The 18,481-nt window shown below is 30.3% G+C and overlaps 2 protein-coding genes and 1 pseudogene across 6 annotated transcripts; 2 read left to right on the top strand and 1 right to left on the bottom strand.

Annotated features, from left to right (window-relative positions):
• The first annotated feature begins 393 nt into the window (after positions 1 to 393).
• Positions 394 to 3,127, top strand: LOC123209805 (transcription factor bHLH122-like). 4 transcript variants are annotated; one of them, XM_044627957.1, is made up of 7 exons: positions 394 to 524; positions 883 to 1,459; positions 1,641 to 1,906; positions 1,976 to 2,140; positions 2,237 to 2,302; positions 2,397 to 2,465; positions 2,548 to 3,127. In XM_044627957.1, exons 2-7 carry the CDS (start codon positions 916 to 918, stop codon positions 2,602 to 2,604), a joined length of 1,167 nt encoding a protein of 388 aa, XP_044483892.1. In that variant the 5' UTR covers positions 394 to 524; positions 883 to 915; the 3' UTR covers positions 2,605 to 3,127. The 4 variants fall into 4 exon arrangements, with proteins under 4 accessions (XP_044483892.1, XP_044483890.1, XP_044483891.1 ...); XM_044627955.1 differs by having other exon boundaries at positions 413 to 553; XM_044627956.1 differs by having other exon boundaries at positions 413 to 553; positions 908 to 1,459.
• Positions 3,128 to 12,759: 9,632 nt separating this feature from the next.
• Positions 12,760 to 16,084, top strand: LOC123207391. Of its 2 annotated transcripts, none has more exons than XM_044624790.1 (7): positions 12,760 to 13,249; positions 13,426 to 13,638; positions 13,720 to 13,869; positions 14,360 to 14,479; positions 14,565 to 14,651; positions 14,823 to 15,268; positions 15,537 to 15,783. In XM_044624790.1, coding segments are annotated over exons 1-7 (1,398 nt in total). In that variant the 5' UTR covers positions 12,760 to 12,868; the 3' UTR covers positions 15,538 to 15,783. The 2 variants fall into 2 exon arrangements, with proteins under 2 accessions (XP_044480725.1, XP_044480718.1); XM_044624783.1 differs by lacking the exon at positions 15,537 to 15,783 and adding an exon at positions 15,795 to 16,084 and having other exon boundaries at positions 12,762 to 13,249.
• A 269-nt stretch (positions 16,085 to 16,353) lies between these two features.
• LOC123196713 lies at positions 16,354 to 17,380 on the bottom strand (annotated as a pseudogene).
• Positions 17,381 to 18,481: the final 1,101 nt, after the last annotated feature.

Below are 18,481 nucleotides of genomic sequence, written 5' to 3' on the forward strand. Positions count from 1 at the left end.
GTCATTTCAACTGAACGAATTCCTGTTAATCAAGGCATGTTATTAACTTAGTTTCAAAGATTTAAATCCAATTCATACGTGTGTACAGTGACGTCCTTTGCAATTAATTCTATCCATTAGAGATAATTATAATTAAATATCAGATAAAATTTTGATTTTAATAATTGATATATAATAATTATATTAAATAAATTAAAATTTTATTTTAAAAATATTTGAATTTTTTAAAATCTTTTTATTGTAACTTAAACTACTTTTTGAAATAACGATTAGAATTTTCCCATCACATTGTTGGTGTAGCTCAATCTAACGGTTGATATTGATTTGCTAGCGTTACGTAATGTGAATCTAGAACGTGAAGGGTAATAAAGTCAAAAAACTTAGAAATTAAATATTATATTTTCTGGCTCTTCTTACATTCAGAGGGAAATAGAAATATTTTCTGTATTTTCTTTTTTGGGTTTATTCATTTTACTTTCTCTCTGCTCAGTTTCTGGCTACAGCAACAGCAATAGCTAGCGCAGGTACAACAGAAGCACTTCTGAAACAAAAGGTTATTATTTAAATAGTGGTGGAGGGAGAGGGAGAGAGTTGCTTTCTTCCTTGCTTCCTTGTTTGTTGGGTTCATGTTGTTGTTCTTCTACTGTTTTTTTTTTTTTTTTTTGTCTTGGGTTTTTTGATATGATAATATTCCTCTTTTTGAGTGGCTGCTTTTTGTTGTTATTATCATCTTCTTGAGTTGAGTGATTCAGATTCAAGTTTATGAAAATGGGTTGTTTTCAGATTTGATTCTTAGTCCTTTTTTTATTATCAAAATCTCAACTTTCTTACCTCTGGTTTTCTTTGTTTTTTCTCTCTGTTTTCTGCTTACTTGAATGGTAGTCTGAAGTTTGATCAGCGTTAGCAGACAAAAAAATGGAATCAGATCTTCAACAGCACCATCACTATCTCCATGATCACCAGCTTCAGCACCACCAGCGACAGACGAACTCGAGCTTGACACGTTACCAATCAGCTCCGAGCACTTTCTTTTCAAATTTCTTAGACACAGAATTCTGTGAAGACTTTCTCAAAGTTTCAAGTCCTGAAACCGAACGAATCTTCTCAAAATACTTATCAGGTTCGTCGGAGCAAAGTCCGGGAATAACCCGGCAACAGTACCCGGTGACGGAGAAGATGGTTGAGCCTTCACAGTCTGGTCAGAGTGCTCTTCCTCCATCAAGTAATCAGCAGAGAAATTTTCCCCCTGCCTCACAGGGTTTTTACCAGAGCCAGCCTCTACAGAACGTGCAAAATCAGAATACTTTAAGCTCAGAAATGGACTATAGAGCGATGAGTTCAGTTGGGGTTGATCGTTTTCGGCCGCCGATGAAGATGAGTGGCAGTGGTAATAGTTCAAATCTCATCCGCCATAGCAGCTCCCCTGCAGGACTTTTCAACAATATTAGCATTGAAAACGGTATGTTATTGCTTGATTTCTTTGTTTGGTTAACGATCCATTCTTTAGAAAACAAAAATTTTAAGCATTAAATGAAGCTTTTTCTTATTAAAGTTTGACAATCTTATTTCTAATTCTTGCTTTTGGTACTTATTATAGCAATTTAAAGTTTCTGCTTCATCATTCTTGGCAAAAATTGCAGGCTATGTTGTGATGAAAGGCATGGGAGACTATGGCGGCGGAAATAACACAAATAGAGAAGCACCCTTTTCTTCAGGGAGGCCACCGGTGCCTATGAGTCCTATAGCGGAAATGGAAAATGCAGGCGACAATGAGAGTTTCGATCAGGGGCGTTTCGGCATCGATTCGTGGGACGAATCTTCTATGATTTCAGAGAATCTCAGTGGAGTGAAAAGGCTTAGAGACGAAGACAGGACTCTTTCTGGATTTAGTGAAGCTGAAACAGAGGTAAGAGATTTGATTGTTTGAGATTGTGTAACTTTACGATCAGAAATTGATCTATCAGTTGTTTCGCAGAATTTGGAAGCCCAAAGTCGCCGTCCTCCATTGTTGGCTCATCACTTGAGTTTACCGAAAGATCTCACATCAATCGAGAAGCTTTTACAGTTGCAGGATTCTGTGCCCTGCAAGATTCGAGCAAAGCGGGGCTGTGCAACTCATCCCAGAAGCATTGCTGAGAGGGTACTTAATTTTTCCATTTTTGCAATCTGGGTTGTTCTCAAAACCCCATTAACTCTATAACTGAACTTGAATTAATTGCATCTGCGTTATTTCAAGGTGAGAAGAACCAAAATTAGCGAACGCATGAAGAAACTTCAAGATCTTGTACCAAACATGGACAAGGTACAATTAATATTTTCATTACGCCAACGTTTTCTTCTAAGAATTTTAGTCGAAGTTAGTTCCTTAGAGACTAATTCTGATTCTAAATTTGCAGCAAACAAACACGGCAGACATGCTGGATTTGGCTGTAGATTACGTGAAAGAGCTTCAATCTCAAGTGAAGGTGTTGTCATCTATAGTCAAAATTCACAAATCTTTACTCAACAAGAAGGTTTGTGTCTGATTTTTTCCCATTTATTTTTCAGGCACTTTCTGAGAAACGTGCAAGGTGTACGTGTTCAAGCAAGCCGCAACAGCCATAAAACAAAAGAAATGTCAAAAGAAGATGAAAAGGCAAGACTGCAGAGGTTCTCCTCTTCACTGAAACAAAAAAAGATCTTTTATGTGGGTTTGAAGAGGAAAAAAAGGGGAAAAGGAAGAGGCTGCTAAAAGCTAACTATAAGCAGCAATTTGTACTAGTAATTTGCATATTTAAGAAGGGTTTATACAGAAGTGCTGGATTAGTTTTTCTATTTATCAGAAACCAGCCTTGGAAACCAGAATCCTTAGATTGTGATATAAAAAATCTATTCGATTGTATGGGTTTAACAATTCTATTTTAGTACTTAACATGTGTTTAATTTCCGATTTGTAAGTTAACTCAACTTTGTTAAGTTTATGTTAGAGAGAGAGAGGGGGTTAAGCTCAGCTTAACTTTTGTCATGTAGTGAAGGCTGGGAAGCCATCTATTGTTGTCCCAATATATATCATGGGAAACTTGTGGGATGCCAAATTTGTCTATCAAATTAATGATTGATTGAAGAATGAGATAAGTGATTTGCTTTATGTGAAGAAACGAGGACTTCTATCTTTTTCGAGAGTAAAGGCCACAAAATGGATATCCCTTTTCCCGTATTGGATCTTAATTTTGGGTGCCCTTTTGGCCCCAATGCATATTTGTTTCTATAGAGTATACTTTTATGTTGTTAGTTAAAACATATTTGTTGATTTGGGCAATTAGTGGGTTGGCATATTTGAGTGATAAAGACATTGCTACGTCTTAAGCTATTCATCTTCGTTTATGCTCAGTGAGATTCCAAACAATAAACCAGGAGGAGGGTGCATATAAACCTCTTTTAGAAACATCGTTATTGAGAGACATTTTTAACGTCCACATGAAATAGCTGTCAATGCTTAGTTGTTATATATTCAATGAGACTGAACTAAAGTAGGACACACTATTAAAGTAAATGTCTCCCCATAATCAATGTTTTAATCTTGTGTGAACCCTTTTGCAATCCGTCTATCTTTACATCTTTCAGCTAAACAATCTTCCCCGGTCTTTATTTTACAGAACTATTTGTAACCAACTTAGATTTAGCTAGTAGTAGATCAACTAAATCCCAAGTATATGTACTTGTAAGAGCCTTAATTTCTGTTGCCATTGTTTTTTGCCAGAAGGGTCGATACTAGCCTCACAATAGGTGCGAGGTTCCTACAGTGATATAATGGTTGAATTATTGTAAAAATTATGAAGAAGGTGTAACAACTATAAATGCATATCAAGGTTAATTTAGTCATAATATTAATTTATGAATAGAATTGATATTTAACTTTGTGGAAATGACTAAGTACAAAGAATTTGAAATTAAGATTGTTGAATGGTCACACATAAAGGGTACACATCGGTACACATCCCTTTGTGTCAAGTCAGATAGATAAAATGGATAATATCACATCAAATAATTAAAGGTCATATAATCATTTAAGGGGGATGAATGACCATTTTAGCAAATCCTAAGGTTAGTTAATGACCCCACAATAGAAGTTCAAACTCATCACCCAAACCACCCCTTACGGGTAGATAACGTTTTTTTGTTATAAACTTATATTATACAATCTATTAGTAAGTAGATTTTTAGCCTTGTTAAGAGGATTCTCACGATAGAGGAAAAGAAAATTGAAATTTAGATTGAGAAGCTTGTCAACACTATTATCAATATATGTGTGATGATTAGTCTTGATGATATTAAGAGTTCTTACTACAATTTGATATAAAATGATAAAATATTAAGACGTTTGATCCAATTGGTTAATCCTGGGTTATAGACTATAGTTTCCTAAGACATGGTAAGTATTGTGTGAGATAGCATTATGGTTGTTATAACCATGTGAAGTGTAAAGAAATTTGATCAAAATGGCAAGAATTTGACCTTCCAAATATGACGTATAGTCTTAGTAGGTTTTTTAATTTCACCAATCGTACCTTGAGCAACCTTAGAGGAATCTACAGGAAAACAATGAATAAGATAATATGATAAACCTTTAAACTAAACTATAGAGATAAATTGAAAATAGGTACATATAATTTCATCACTTATATGATGAATCTTAAACATGATCATTTATATATCCAAAATAGATATATATAATTATTATATAATTAGATGATTATAAATTAAAGGTAAAATAATATTAAATTATATTAAAATATATTATTTATTTATCTAAATTATATATAATAATAATAATACTTTTTACTAAATATTTAGAGCTTTCTTAACTGCAATCAAGTAAAAGCAACTTAATTTTCTCAATATTAAAAAATTATTTTAGTTGATAAATAAGCCCAACTAATCGGGTATTTATTTTATAACGAAATAAAATTTGGTATTTAAGTAATTGGGCACTTGAAGTTCTTGCACTCTCTAGATAAGTCACTATCAATTGGGAGTGAGTGCTATGTCATGTCTTATGTCATTCTTCCCAAGTGAGAACTATTAATTAAAAATAAGGGAAAAGGACTATGTCCCACCCAAATTTTAGCCTAATTACAAGTCACACCCATGAAGATGAAAAACCTAAACTCTCACCCATAACTAAACTTCTATTAAGTTTTTTCTGTTAAAGAGATTAGTAAAATAATTATTTTACTGTTTATATTAAAAGTTATAAAGTTTATTACTTTTCAACCCCCTAAGTTTTAGAAACTAATATTTTATTTTTACCTAAAGTTTTTAAACTTTAAAAAGTAACATTTTTACTCTCAAATCAAGAGTTTTCATATTTTTCAAAACACAGCTGCCCCCCATAACTTTTAAAAATAACAGTTTCACCTCCATTCTTTAACTTCATATTTCGACATTGTCTCTGGTATCATCTTCGACCTCCTTTTTCTCTTGGTGCGACGACGGTGGTGCAATGAAGAGATCTCCATCTCCTCGTCACACGGTGCGATGAAGAGATAGAGATCTTTTCGTCGCTCCACCCAAATGACGAAGGATGACGCTTCATAACTCCAAATAATTTTCTATTAAATAATTATATTAAATTTTATAATTGTTACATATTGAATAAAATTATTATATCATTAATTTTATCTTATTAATAATTAAGATTGAATTAATTAAAAATTGAACTCAATTTCTTAAATAAGTTGAGTTTATATCGATTAAAATGAAATATGATATTAATTCTGAATATGAACTTCATCTATTAATCTCAAACCTATTTAGAGTTAATTTTTTATATTTAAATTAATTTTAAATTAAACTTTTTTAACGCAAATTAGATAAAATTCCATCATATTAATGGTACAATATAATTATTTCTTTTTAGGTATATTTTTATAAAATGATTATTCTGAACTTTCCTTTTCTATCTAATTCGGTGGTGGGGGGCATTTACTACTGTCCTGTACGTAGGGTTATATTAGTACAAGACTTTTATTTTATTTTTTTAATTTTAATTTTTGAGTGGGGGACCTTTTTAATTACTTTAAGCTTTTTTGAAGGGACCCATATTTATTGCCGACTTGGCAACTAACTTTTGTTTTTGTCTACGTCTTTAATGTGAGGATAACAATTCAAAGTCAATTTTAATTTTGATTCACTTATTATGAATATGAATTTCATTATATTCCTATATATATATTTTTTAAATTTTTTAGAATATGGTTTTTGCTTATAGGAATTATTTTCTCCATTTAATACTAAACACATATTTTCTTTTTTATTATGTGTTACCTTTTATTTGGAATGTGAAAGATGTATCTATAATATAGAATATCCAAAGTTTGTTACATTTTCTGATTAATACCTATTAAGGGGTGTTTGGTTTTCAGTCAATAAAAATAACTTTTTTATCATATAAATATGTATATATTTATATACTTAAAATAAATACACATAATTTTATTTATATTATCCGTGAAAAATCAATTAATATATTATTTTTATGGGGATATATGAAAATAATCCCCAAAAATTTTTAAAAACCCTGTTTTAACCTTTAGAGTAAGATTGGATGAATTTGTCTCGATATATAAAAAAGATTTTGACCAAAATAAACTCATGAGTAAATTGAGAACCTTGTTTAAAGACATAATTTTTGAGCTTCTGGTCAATGATTTTTTTTTTTTGGAAATGGGTGTAAAGATTAATAGAAAGTATCTATCATTCATAAAGTTATACAAGTTCGAATCCCTTATGAAAATACAAACACCTTAATGCTCCAGAAAACATGTATATATATAATGCTAGTTCACCTCATTAAATTTGTTGTGATATGTTTTCATGCATCATACACTATTGCTCGAATGCTTAATAACACCTGAGATTTGTTTATGTTTTCACATCTTACTTAAGTCATAGATTACACAACATATGACTTACTTATTCATAACTCGAGTCACATATCACATAAAATATGACTCTCAAACTCACATATTATGCCTTCATAACGTCAACAAGCTAAACTGCATTATACTTTAGCATATAAGCTTAATGTTTCATAAAACTCTTGGAATAACGTATTAAAACACTCATACCTAAACTCAGAATACCGTTCATCTTTTCCTTGGTTTAATAACTTGAAGCTTCTTAGAGGGATCCATATTTATTGATTAATAAAACTATGTGTATTTATTTTGAATACACAATTGGTAAACACTTGATATGTGTCATCAAATGATTGAATGATTTCGAATTAAAAATAAAATAACATTCAATTACATAATAATACATCACGTATGTACTCATTTATGTATTCGAAAAAGGATATGCATAACATTGCTATTTATTGGTTGGTTATTGCTTGAGAATTAACTTATATATTTTTGTCTACATCCTTAATGTGAGCATACCCAATCCCTAGTCAATTTTAATGTTGATTCACTTATGAATATGAATTTCATTCCTATATATAGTTTAAGAATATAGCTTTTCTTGATATATAGGAATTGTTTTTTCCATTTAATACTAAATAAATATTTTTTTTTAATTATGTTTCCAATTATTTGAAATGTGAAAGATGGATCTATAATATAGAATATCATATTTATATTGAAAATCAAATCTAACATAAGATAAAGGTTTATAGCATGATATAAATTTATGTTATTATATTTTTAAAGTTTAGAAATATATAATATATGACCAATAATGATATATAATAACCTGTTCTATTTAACAATATGATTTGGCAAATTAATTAAAATATGCTAAATGATGTTAAATGTGGTTATTTTAAGTCTAACTTATTATATTAACTCCCACCAATACCAGTCAAGTCTGAACCCTTTACAATTAAAATGGAGCTGAGTCATTAGATTTGACCAAAAACTTAATTTAGTTAACCCATAAACAACGTAATTGCTCAAATTTGAGAACATGACTGTCTAGAAGCCGCAGAAAATGTGGGAATTTCTTAATTTTAGGGATTTGGAACCTACTATTAAGATTTCCTAATTTTAGAGATTTTAATCTTAATTTAATTTATCCTTGTTATATAGTATGTGTATTATATTATCCTAATTATAAGAGAAAAATTATATTTACTACATTAGATATTACTAGTTAATTAAAAATTAGAAATTCTATATATATGTAATGCTTTTTTTGACTATTAATTTTATTATAATTATATTTTTATTTATTAATTTTTAAAATATTATTTTTAATTAATATGATGAGTAACATGTAAAATATTTTAAAAATAATTGAACTGAAATATATTTAAAAAAATAATATTTTAATATTTTTTATTATATTCAACTAAATATAATAATTATTTATACTTATAAATTTTATATCAAATATTATAATAATTTATACTTAATAATAAAACATTACGGAACAAAACGCACCCTAATTTCAAATCCTTAAAGGTGGGTAGTAATAAAACATTGCCGAACAAAATGCACCTAAATTCAAATCCTCAAAGGTGGGTTTGGTTTAGGAATGATAATGGGAAAGGACAGCACTAAGACCCTATTCCTTATCTCTGTTTTGACTAAGACCCTATTCCTTATCTCTGTTTTGACGAAGAATATCAATCTTCCTTCCCGTTGTGGGAATAATAAAGATTTTTTATCTTTTTCTGTAAAAAAAAATCTTTTCTCCATCTTTTACCTACAAAAAAAAATCTCATTCCTGTCTTTTTATCCACGAGAAAAAAATTTCTCTTCTTATCCTTTAAATACAACATAAACATATTAAACAATAAAATTAATTAAAATTAAAATTAACTAATTATTTCAAATGCTATAGATAACATATATTGACTACTTTAATATGCATAACAAAAATATAAATAAATTTGAAAAACATATATAATATAAAACTATAAAAATATATTAGTATTTTAAGTACAAATATTGATATAAAGGGGCGGGGAGAGGACACATGCATCTTTGTCCTTGATTGTAGGGAATTTTTAATCTTTATCCCCTTTTTCATTTCTATCAGAAAATTTCTTCCCTGTTAATGTCTAAGAGGGTCAGATACCTTAAATTTGGACTGAAATTACCATATCTAGTTTGGTTGCAAGTAAATAAATATTACTTTGATAATTTATATTTTATTATTTACATTAATTTATTTGGTTTATAAATAATAAAATATTATAATAATCTTAATTACTAATGATAATGTGGTAGTTAATATAAGATGTAATTTGATTAACTAATATTGATTTTATTACAATTATATATTTATTTATTAATTTTTTAGAACAAAAATATCTTCATTTTCAATTAAGACGACAAGTAACATAAAATATATTTTAGCTTAATTATAACCTAGAGTATTTAAGTAAATAATATCTTAATATTATTTTATCACCTCAAACAAAATATAATAATGATTTGTAATTACCAAATTTTATCAAATTTTATCAAATATAACTATTTTTATAAAATTTTATTAAACATAGTAATAATTTATATATAGTAATTTTTTGATAATATATTTTTGTGATAATATTTTATTTTTTAAATAAAATATTACCCAAACCAAATTTACTCTAACAAAAATTTTGTTATCATTTTTGAATTAATATTGTGTAAATTTGACAATATTTTCATGAATACTTTGGGATTAGTAACTAGCAAATAAAATAATAATAAAACTATGTGCATAAATAATAACATATGACCCACAGATTGACCTAAGTGGTGAAGGGTGAAAGGTTATTTGCAATCGTCCAAGATTTGGGTTGAAAAATTTTTAAAAAACGGTTTACGGTTTGAACGATTTTCAAACCAAACCAAACCGTGTATATATATATATATATGACACGGTAAGCAGCCAACATCAAAAAATATATATCTATATATTTACACAAGAACCGACACAGCAGTTAGCAATTCATATATGCATACATACAAAGAATAACAAACACTCATAAATACATATAACAACTAATACAATATTTTATAAATATATACAACCACCACTAATTAATATATATATATAAAAATAATGTATTAATCTATTTCTTAAAAATAAAACATATCCGACACCTAATACCTCACTTTTTTTTCCACGAAAATTTCTTTCTCCCCTTCCTACGTTCAACACCGCAGCACACTTTAAATTTTTGTGATTCTTTCTCAGCAAAAAGGAACCATAGCACCATCACCATCTTTTTGGTCTAAGTTCTCATTTGAAGCACCAGTCAACTCACCATCGCTCAACTCATCATCGTCGCCGGTAAGTCATCAATTTACTTTAGAACCCAATGATGCATCTATTATTGTTCATATTGTTATATATGTTGGCTTAATCATCATATTCCTTATTTTCATTAATAGGTTATACTTTTCAATAAATTTTAGACGTGTTTACTACACATTAAAGTAATATATTAATATTACATTTTGATATGGAGATTTGGCCAAATTATTATCAACTAATGTTAATTTACAATATTAAAAATTAAAGTTGTATGAATATATTGCATTAATATAAGTATAAAAAAGTAAATAGTTTGTGTTAATTAATCAAATGGTTTAATTAATTAAATGATAAAATCTAAGGGTAAATGGGTTCAATTTAATTAATTTAAGGATAATCTCTTTAATTAATACTAATATACTATTATCTAATGTATAGTATAGAAAAGTAAATAGTTTGTGTTAATTAATCAAATGGTTTAATTAATTAAATGGTAAACTCTAAAGGTAAATGGGTTCAGTTTAATTAATTTAAGGGTAATCTCTTTAATTAATATTAGTATAATATTATCTAATGTATAGTATAGAAAAGTAAATAGTTTGTGTTAATTAATCAAATGATTTAATTAATCAAATGGTAAAATTTAAGGGCAAATGGGTTCAATTTATTAATTAATTTAAGGTTAATCTCTTTAATTAATGTTAGTATGATATTATTTAATGTATAGTTCATTAAATTTTGTAAATGGAAGACATCAATGATGAGTTCCCATTAGGAGAGAGAGGAAGTTCATCTTCTTTACCTCAAGTTGAGAGCAATGATAGTGATTCTTCAGTAGCAAAAAGAAAATTTATGAAGGAAAGATCCAAGATATGGGAGCATTTTACCAAATTTGAATCTAATGGGGAAAACAAATGTAAATGCAATTATTGTGGTCAAGTGTACAAGTGTTCCCCAAGAAATCTTGGAACAAGTACACTAAAAAATCATTTGTCAAGGTGTAAGAAAAATTCTCTAAATGATGTGAATAAAGTAGACCCTAAGTAGAAAATATTGAATTATAATGTCTTTTAATTATGGTTATTATTTATTTATTTTTTCTTGAATTTGAAAAATTGAAAGTGAATACTTTTTATTCTGTTTGAACCATAAACCGAACCGCACCAAACCGTATAGTTTCAGTTTGGTTTGTAATTTAAAATAATTTGGTTTGGTTTGAAATTTTTTCAAACCGTTTTTTTCAATTTGGGTTGAAAAATATTGTAAACCCCACCAAACCGGACCGTGCACATCCCTAATATAAAGGGGCGGAGAGGGGACACATGCATCTCTGTCCCCGATTGTGGGGAATTTTTAATCTTTATCCCCTTCTCTATTTCTATCAAAAAATCTCTTCCCTGTTAATGTCTAAGAGGGTCGGATATCTTAAATTCGGACTGAAATTACCATCTCTAGTTTGGTTGCAGGTAAAGAAATATTACTTTAATAATCTCTATTTTATTATTTACATTAATTTGTTTTGTTTATAAATAATAAAATATTATAGTAATCTTAATTACTAATGATAATGTGGTAGTTAATATAAAATATAATTTGATTATTTAATACTGATTTTATTACAATTCTATCTTTATACTGATTTTATTACAATTCTATCTTTATTTATTAATTTTTTAGGACAAAAATATCTTCATTTTCAATTAAGACAACAAGTAACATAATATATATTTTAGCTTAATTATAACTGAAACTATTTAAGTAAATAATATCTTAATATTATTTTATTATCCCAAACAAAATATAATAATGATTTATAATTATCAAATTTTATCAAATATAACTATTTTTATAAAATTTTATTAAACATAGTAATAATTTATACATAATAATTTTTTGGTAATTTATTTTTGTGATAATTTTTTATTTTTAAATAAAATATTACCTAAACTAAATCTACCCTAACAGAAATTTTGTTATCATTTATGAATTAATATTGTGTAAATTTGCCAATATTTTCCTGAATACTTTCGGATTAGTAACTAGCGAATGAAAAAATAATATACAATAACATGTGACTCAAAGATTGCTCTAAATGGTGAAGGGTGAAGGGTTATTTGCAATTGTTCAAGATTTGAGTGACTCTAATGTGATATATCACAATAAAGTTTATCCCTTAATTTGCTTAGGTTGTAGTTACGAGTCTAAGTAGTTACGGTCTCTCAAGTTTTACTACAAAAATTCCTCGAGTAAACAAAAAAAAAAGTAATGACATGTCATAATATAATTGTGTGTTATTTTATTTTTAATTTTTAACTATTTAATTATGTAATAATATATCATTATTTGTATATAAAAACTATACACAGAACATTACTAATTCAAAAAATAAACACTGTTTTGAATGAGAAGCTAAAATAAAACTTGAATTCCAAGTCCAACGTTCTCCTCCTCCTCCTGGTTTCCCTCTCAAACTCAAAACAATTTGAATAGGACGTACAGTTCAATACTAGTAACTCATTCAATTCTCTCACTCTCTATTTCAACTTTGATTGCTTTCTATTTATTCTCTTCCCTTAATCTTTTATCTATCTATTGATTTATTTATTTATTTTCATTTCACTTTGGTCTCTTTATGGAAGACGACGGCCATAATCATGGCTTCAGTTTAGGCTCTGTGTCGGCTCCTTCCCCATCTGTAGTTTCTCTGGCGGCATTTTCTGCAATTCCGTTCCCTTTCCCTTGCCGCCTCTCAAGCCATTTCACCCGCCCGAGCCCCCCGGTTTCCGCGGTTCGTAAGTTGGCTTGGGTGTCCTTGGAAGGACGACTCGTTAATGCAGAAGAAGCCAGCTCGTCTAAAACTATAAAGGGATGGTTGAGCCGAGAGGAAGCCGCGGCTTGGGAGATGTTTACCCCCATTCAGAGGTTCTTGATAGTTGCCGTGATCGGCGTCGCCGTCGCTGAGTCGAAGAAGAATTGGGTCATTTCGCAACTCAAAAAATCTGTTGAACTTAGGGTTTGTGTTTTTAACATGTTTATTAATTGGGTTTTCTTATACGTATTGATTTAATTTATGTTTAATTAAAACTTTTACTCTGCTTTATGTAAAGGGATTTTGTTTTTTTTCAATTATTATGGAATTTTTTATTAATTCGAGTCTTTTTGAATGAACTTGTGCAAATGCTTTTCAAGGATGAAGTGCTTTTGAGCATGCAGCAGAAGCTTGACAGTCTCTGTGAACAGTTGTATTTTGCCAAGGACAAGAAGGAAATAAAGGCCAATATACCATTAAAAGGGAAAGAAGAGTCAGCATTTGGCGAAACGTTTGGCGATGAGAAAATCAGTTTTGTTGAGTGTGGCTGTTGGCTTTGTGATCAACATCATCATCTCTTTAATGGGTTGATGGTAAAGTTTCATCTTTACTTCTACAATAATTTTAATTTATTAACTGATGATTTTTTTTTGGGCTTATTAATTTGGTAACAGGCTAGATCTGCTGTGAAAGCTTCCCGCAGGGATGAGAATGAGATGCTGCAGTTCAAAATGAATCATGTGAATGAGGTGGAACCGGAGGAGCGCCGCATGTCTGACTTGTCAGATTGGGCTTCAAGTGTCACATCTAGTGTAGAAGTTCAGGTGATGGAAGTTCAGAAAAATTATCTGGTTTTTGGATTTTGCATAACATGTGATTTGATTAAGAGATCATAGGATGTTAATCATATTTTAGCTTCTTCGATACAATGATCTCCATAACCTGTTATTTGAATTTCGGAAATTAATCTTGTAAAGTCCTGATATGCACTTATCATCTTCCTGCTTAAGAAATCATTGGCCATAGCTACAACATAATAGTTTAGTTGGATGGTCCTAGAATTGCACTCTGATGAATGGTTGGCACTTTGGAGAGAGCTGTTTGATGGATTTTTTGAGTGAAGACTTCTGTTATCTGGGGCTTTAATTGATCAACAAAGAGGTTTATCATACACTTTGCATGGAAAGAGAGTTTGTAGATTTGTGGCTTGATACAAGCAATCATTGATGTGGCAGGATCTGGTAAAAAGAGAATAATGCTGACTATGGTATCATCAAGCTTTCAGATTGTATTGTTCCGTTTATCTTTGTGCAGATGAACAACTTTGCATTGGAACAAGATATCAGCAATCTAAGGAAGGAGTGTGAAGACAAGGATTCCAGCATAAGGGAGCTAACTGCTTTTCTCCAGTCATCAAACACTAACGGTTCAAAGGTAATATATATATATGTTTTCCTTCATGTTTTCACATGTATTTTCTCCTTGAGTAATCAAGCTTGTTTCCTTCTCTTAATAACAGAGGATCTCAGATCTGGAAGACATCATAAGGAGGAAGAGCATGATAATTACAAGACTGAAGAAAGACATGGTGGTTTTAGAACAAAAGGTGTGAGAAATCAACACTAAAATTGCATTTTGTTTAGTTTAATAAGGTGAAAATATAGGCATCTGGATTGGAAAGACTTTTTTTCATTTGATCACTTATTTCTTTCTCGAAGTACTTTAGCTTTTACCTTCACCTCATGAGTAACCAGCTAAACTTTGTTCCAAATCCCAGCTGGTGCAGTTGACAAGGCTTCAGAGACCTTCCACTGCATCAGCCACAAACAGTTGGCAAGTTCCAATTATGGCAGATAACCTGCTTTATGATATGGATAGTACTACAAGCCCTTCTTCTTCCGATTCCGATTCTTCCCCTGTGAATCGACCAGAAATTACTGTTCTGAAAGCTGTTGGTGCACCTGTTTTGAATGGTGACTCTGCTTCACCAAGTGAACAGAAGTCAGCTCCAGTCAAATTCTCTAGTTTATTGGCGAAGCCTACTGACTTGCGTATAACCTCTTGTCAAAGTAGTCCTCTGACTGAAATATCAATAAATCAAAATTCCAATACAATATCTTCATCGAGGCAAAACCAACTGTCAACAAGAGGAGATCTCAAGAAGAGTAGGAGGCGGCCTCAAACTGCGTCAAAGGGTGCAGCTCCACAGAGAAGATGGATTTAGTAAGTATTTATTATGCAGCTGTGATGTTTCAAATTTCAATACCTTCTGGTTTGATCACAACAAGTTTCTGAATACAGATTTTATCACCTGGTTTCATATGGTTTCATTTTGAGTCTCAAAAATCATAAATTTCTTTTAGATCAAAATTTTCCTAAAAAAGAATCTAGTGCAGCAAACCAGGAACTAGAAATTGGGCCAATGTGTAGAACTCCTGAATTTCTTAATTCTTAAAATAACATCAACTCAAAATTTTAATTTCTATTGCAGGAAATACAGCTGCAGTGCTGTTATATTGGCCTCCGTTAAAGTTCTTATTGCATTTGTAATTATTGGAGTTTTGAACTCGTAAAACATAGGAACTAATGCTTGCAGTTGTCAGAGTTTTTATGATATTGCTAACAACAATGCAAACTATGATTTATTTGTTCATGTTTTGTTTATGCTAATGTTGATTCATGTTCTATCAAATCATTATGCAATGGTGTGTACTGACGTTATTTTTTCTGCTCTTTTCCCTATTTTAAGGTTAATGCAGTAAATCTACATGTGGAAGATTTGAGATGCAAAATATTTTTACAATTTGAAGATGTAAGGCCTCCCAGTGTAATAGCTGTGGAGATAGTTAAGATTCAAAATGTCTGGTACAAACCAATAGGTGCAGAGCAGCTCTGCTATTATATTACATTGTTGTTGTATTCATTGTTCTTGTTAGATTCAGAGCAATTCTACAGCTGCAAGACAGCACATTAGACATAGATACAGAGGATCTTCCACCATTTCCCTTTATAGATTAATAGAGATCATTATTTACCTTATATTTTTATTATTTGTGTGACAAGAGTAGTCTCAACGCATTTAACATAATTCTCTAAATGAGTATACAAATTTCATTTTCCTTGAATCATTCACAATATGATGTGCTGGGGACCAAGTTTAGTCTAAACAGTGCAATGCAATGCAAAAATATATGTTAAAAAAATGCTTAAAAATAAATAATGATCATATAAATTCCTTAGATATATAACCCATAAAATGTTGTTACAATTTTTTTTTTAGTCAGGTAAAATTTGAAATAAAAACCTACTCAAATATCTTTCTTCAAAGTGGAACTCCATTGTCGTTACAATTATTTTTCAGTATTAGCATTGCAATCCTACTCTAGTCTTCATCAGAAGATTTTGCTTGAGGTGCATGATACATTGCCGCTTTCAAGGACCAACAACTTTATCAAAATCTGAAACCTTATTAAACTGCAGCTTTCGAGGACCAATGACCTTATCAAAATCTGAAATCTTATTATTCTTTTTCACTGCTCCTCTTACCACATTAAATCTTGGAGGTTCACCAAGAGAAGAAGTCCGAACCCAAAAGCCATTATTCCTGAAGAATGGACGTTGCAAGGCTTTGGCAGTTGTCGGCCTCTTGCAAGGATCCCAAGAGCAAAGCAATGAAATTAAACTTATAGCATCCTCACTCGCTAATGGTCAAAACCTGGACAGATTGACTCCAAGTAACTCTGGGAATTGATAGTTTAAACTTTTTGCCAAAAGTAATCCTTCCAGCCAAGTCTTCTCAGTTGGAGTGCCTAAAACAAAGCAAATCTTGAACGCTTGATCGTTTGAATTTTTTCCAGGAAAGATCGGATGCAATGCAAACATCTCAGCCATGATTGCACCCATAGCCCACATGTCAATTTTGTTGTTATAATTGCTAGCTTTCAACATTACTTCAGGTGCTCGGTACATGCGAGTTGTAACACACTCAATATATGGTGGTTCAGAATCTATCTCCCTCACCATTCTGAAATCAGGAATCTTGATTGCAAAATTGGAAACAAGCAAGTTTGATGGCTTTAAGTCACGAGGGAAATAACCCTTCTGGTGCATGTGGTGGAGACCCAGAAGAATTTGAAAACAGTAGCTTCTTACCTCAAGTTCGGAAAAGAAAGATTCTCTTTGTTGAATAACATAAGAAAGATTGTTTTGCATGTATTCAAAGAGAAAGTATAAAGAATCACAATGATTGATAACTTTGTGAATCTTGACAATATTATGATGATTCATCTCGCTTAGCGACTTCACTTCTCTTAGGTTCATGTAGTCCTCCCAAAAATGATATTTCTTTCGTAACTCCTTAATCACAACCGGCTCACTTGAACGCTTATCAAGAGCTTTCCAAACTTTCCCGTAAGAGCCCTCACCAACCAGATGAATAAAGTGAAAATTCTCCATGATCGATCAAACAAAGAAGCTAAAAGTAAAACCAAGAAAAAAAGGTTTCTTAATAGAAGAAAAAAATTGAAATCAACAAAGATGAAGACGTGTATATAAAGATAACAAGTTATCGAAATCTACAAGGATTCGGTAAATAGATTTTCAATTTCTTTTACCAATTAGGAAAACTCTCTGACCAACGTTGCCAAACATTTTACAAGTCTTGATTAAGTTATGTAGCTATTTTAATTAATTTACTAAAATTTTAAAGTGAAAATGCAGACTTCATATACTTGAGTTTAGAGGTTTCGTCGACAAATTAATATGTGTATGTTTCAAGTGTCATTGGTTTAATCCTTGAGCTATACAGGCAAATTTATATTTCCCAATTTCACGATACTTTCATTTCTGGGAACACAGAGAGAACATGTAATCTGCATTTTTAATTCTGTTTTCAGATTTCAAGTGTACTGTAAATATGTAATCTGCTTTAATTCTGTGATATGTTGTTATATGTTGCTTTCAGATTTCAAGTATACTGTATATACTGTACAGTTACAAAAATCTCTAGAAGAAGCTTCTTATGAGCTCTAGTTAGTTAAGAGGCTTGGCTTTATAAACAGTAATGAGCCTAGTTGAGCCAAGCTCAACAGCTCGTCAAGCTATAAGCTTGAGTTTGAACATGTATTTTCAAGTTTGTTCATTTATTAGTTGAGTTACACTCAAACTTGATTCGATTTTAATTTATTCTTATTTTATATACGATTATACGACAAAGACAGTCTTATCTAAAAATCTTATGGATTATAATAATATAATTAAAATCTCAATTTAATTTTGTTAGAGTTAGTCAATATTAGTCAAAATCCTATCGATTATAATAATATAATTAAGGTTTCAATTCAATACATTTTGTCTTAATCACTAATCTTAAGAACTTTTTAATATAAGCAGTGTTAGACAGTAGGAGTGGTCACTTATAATCTACATTTTTGGATC

This window comes from Mangifera indica, chromosome 2 (assembly GCF_011075055.1).
Source record: "Mangifera indica cultivar Alphonso chromosome 2, CATAS_Mindica_2.1, whole genome shotgun sequence".
NCBI classification, from domain to species: domain Eukaryota; kingdom Viridiplantae; phylum Streptophyta; class Magnoliopsida; order Sapindales; family Anacardiaceae; genus Mangifera; species Mangifera indica.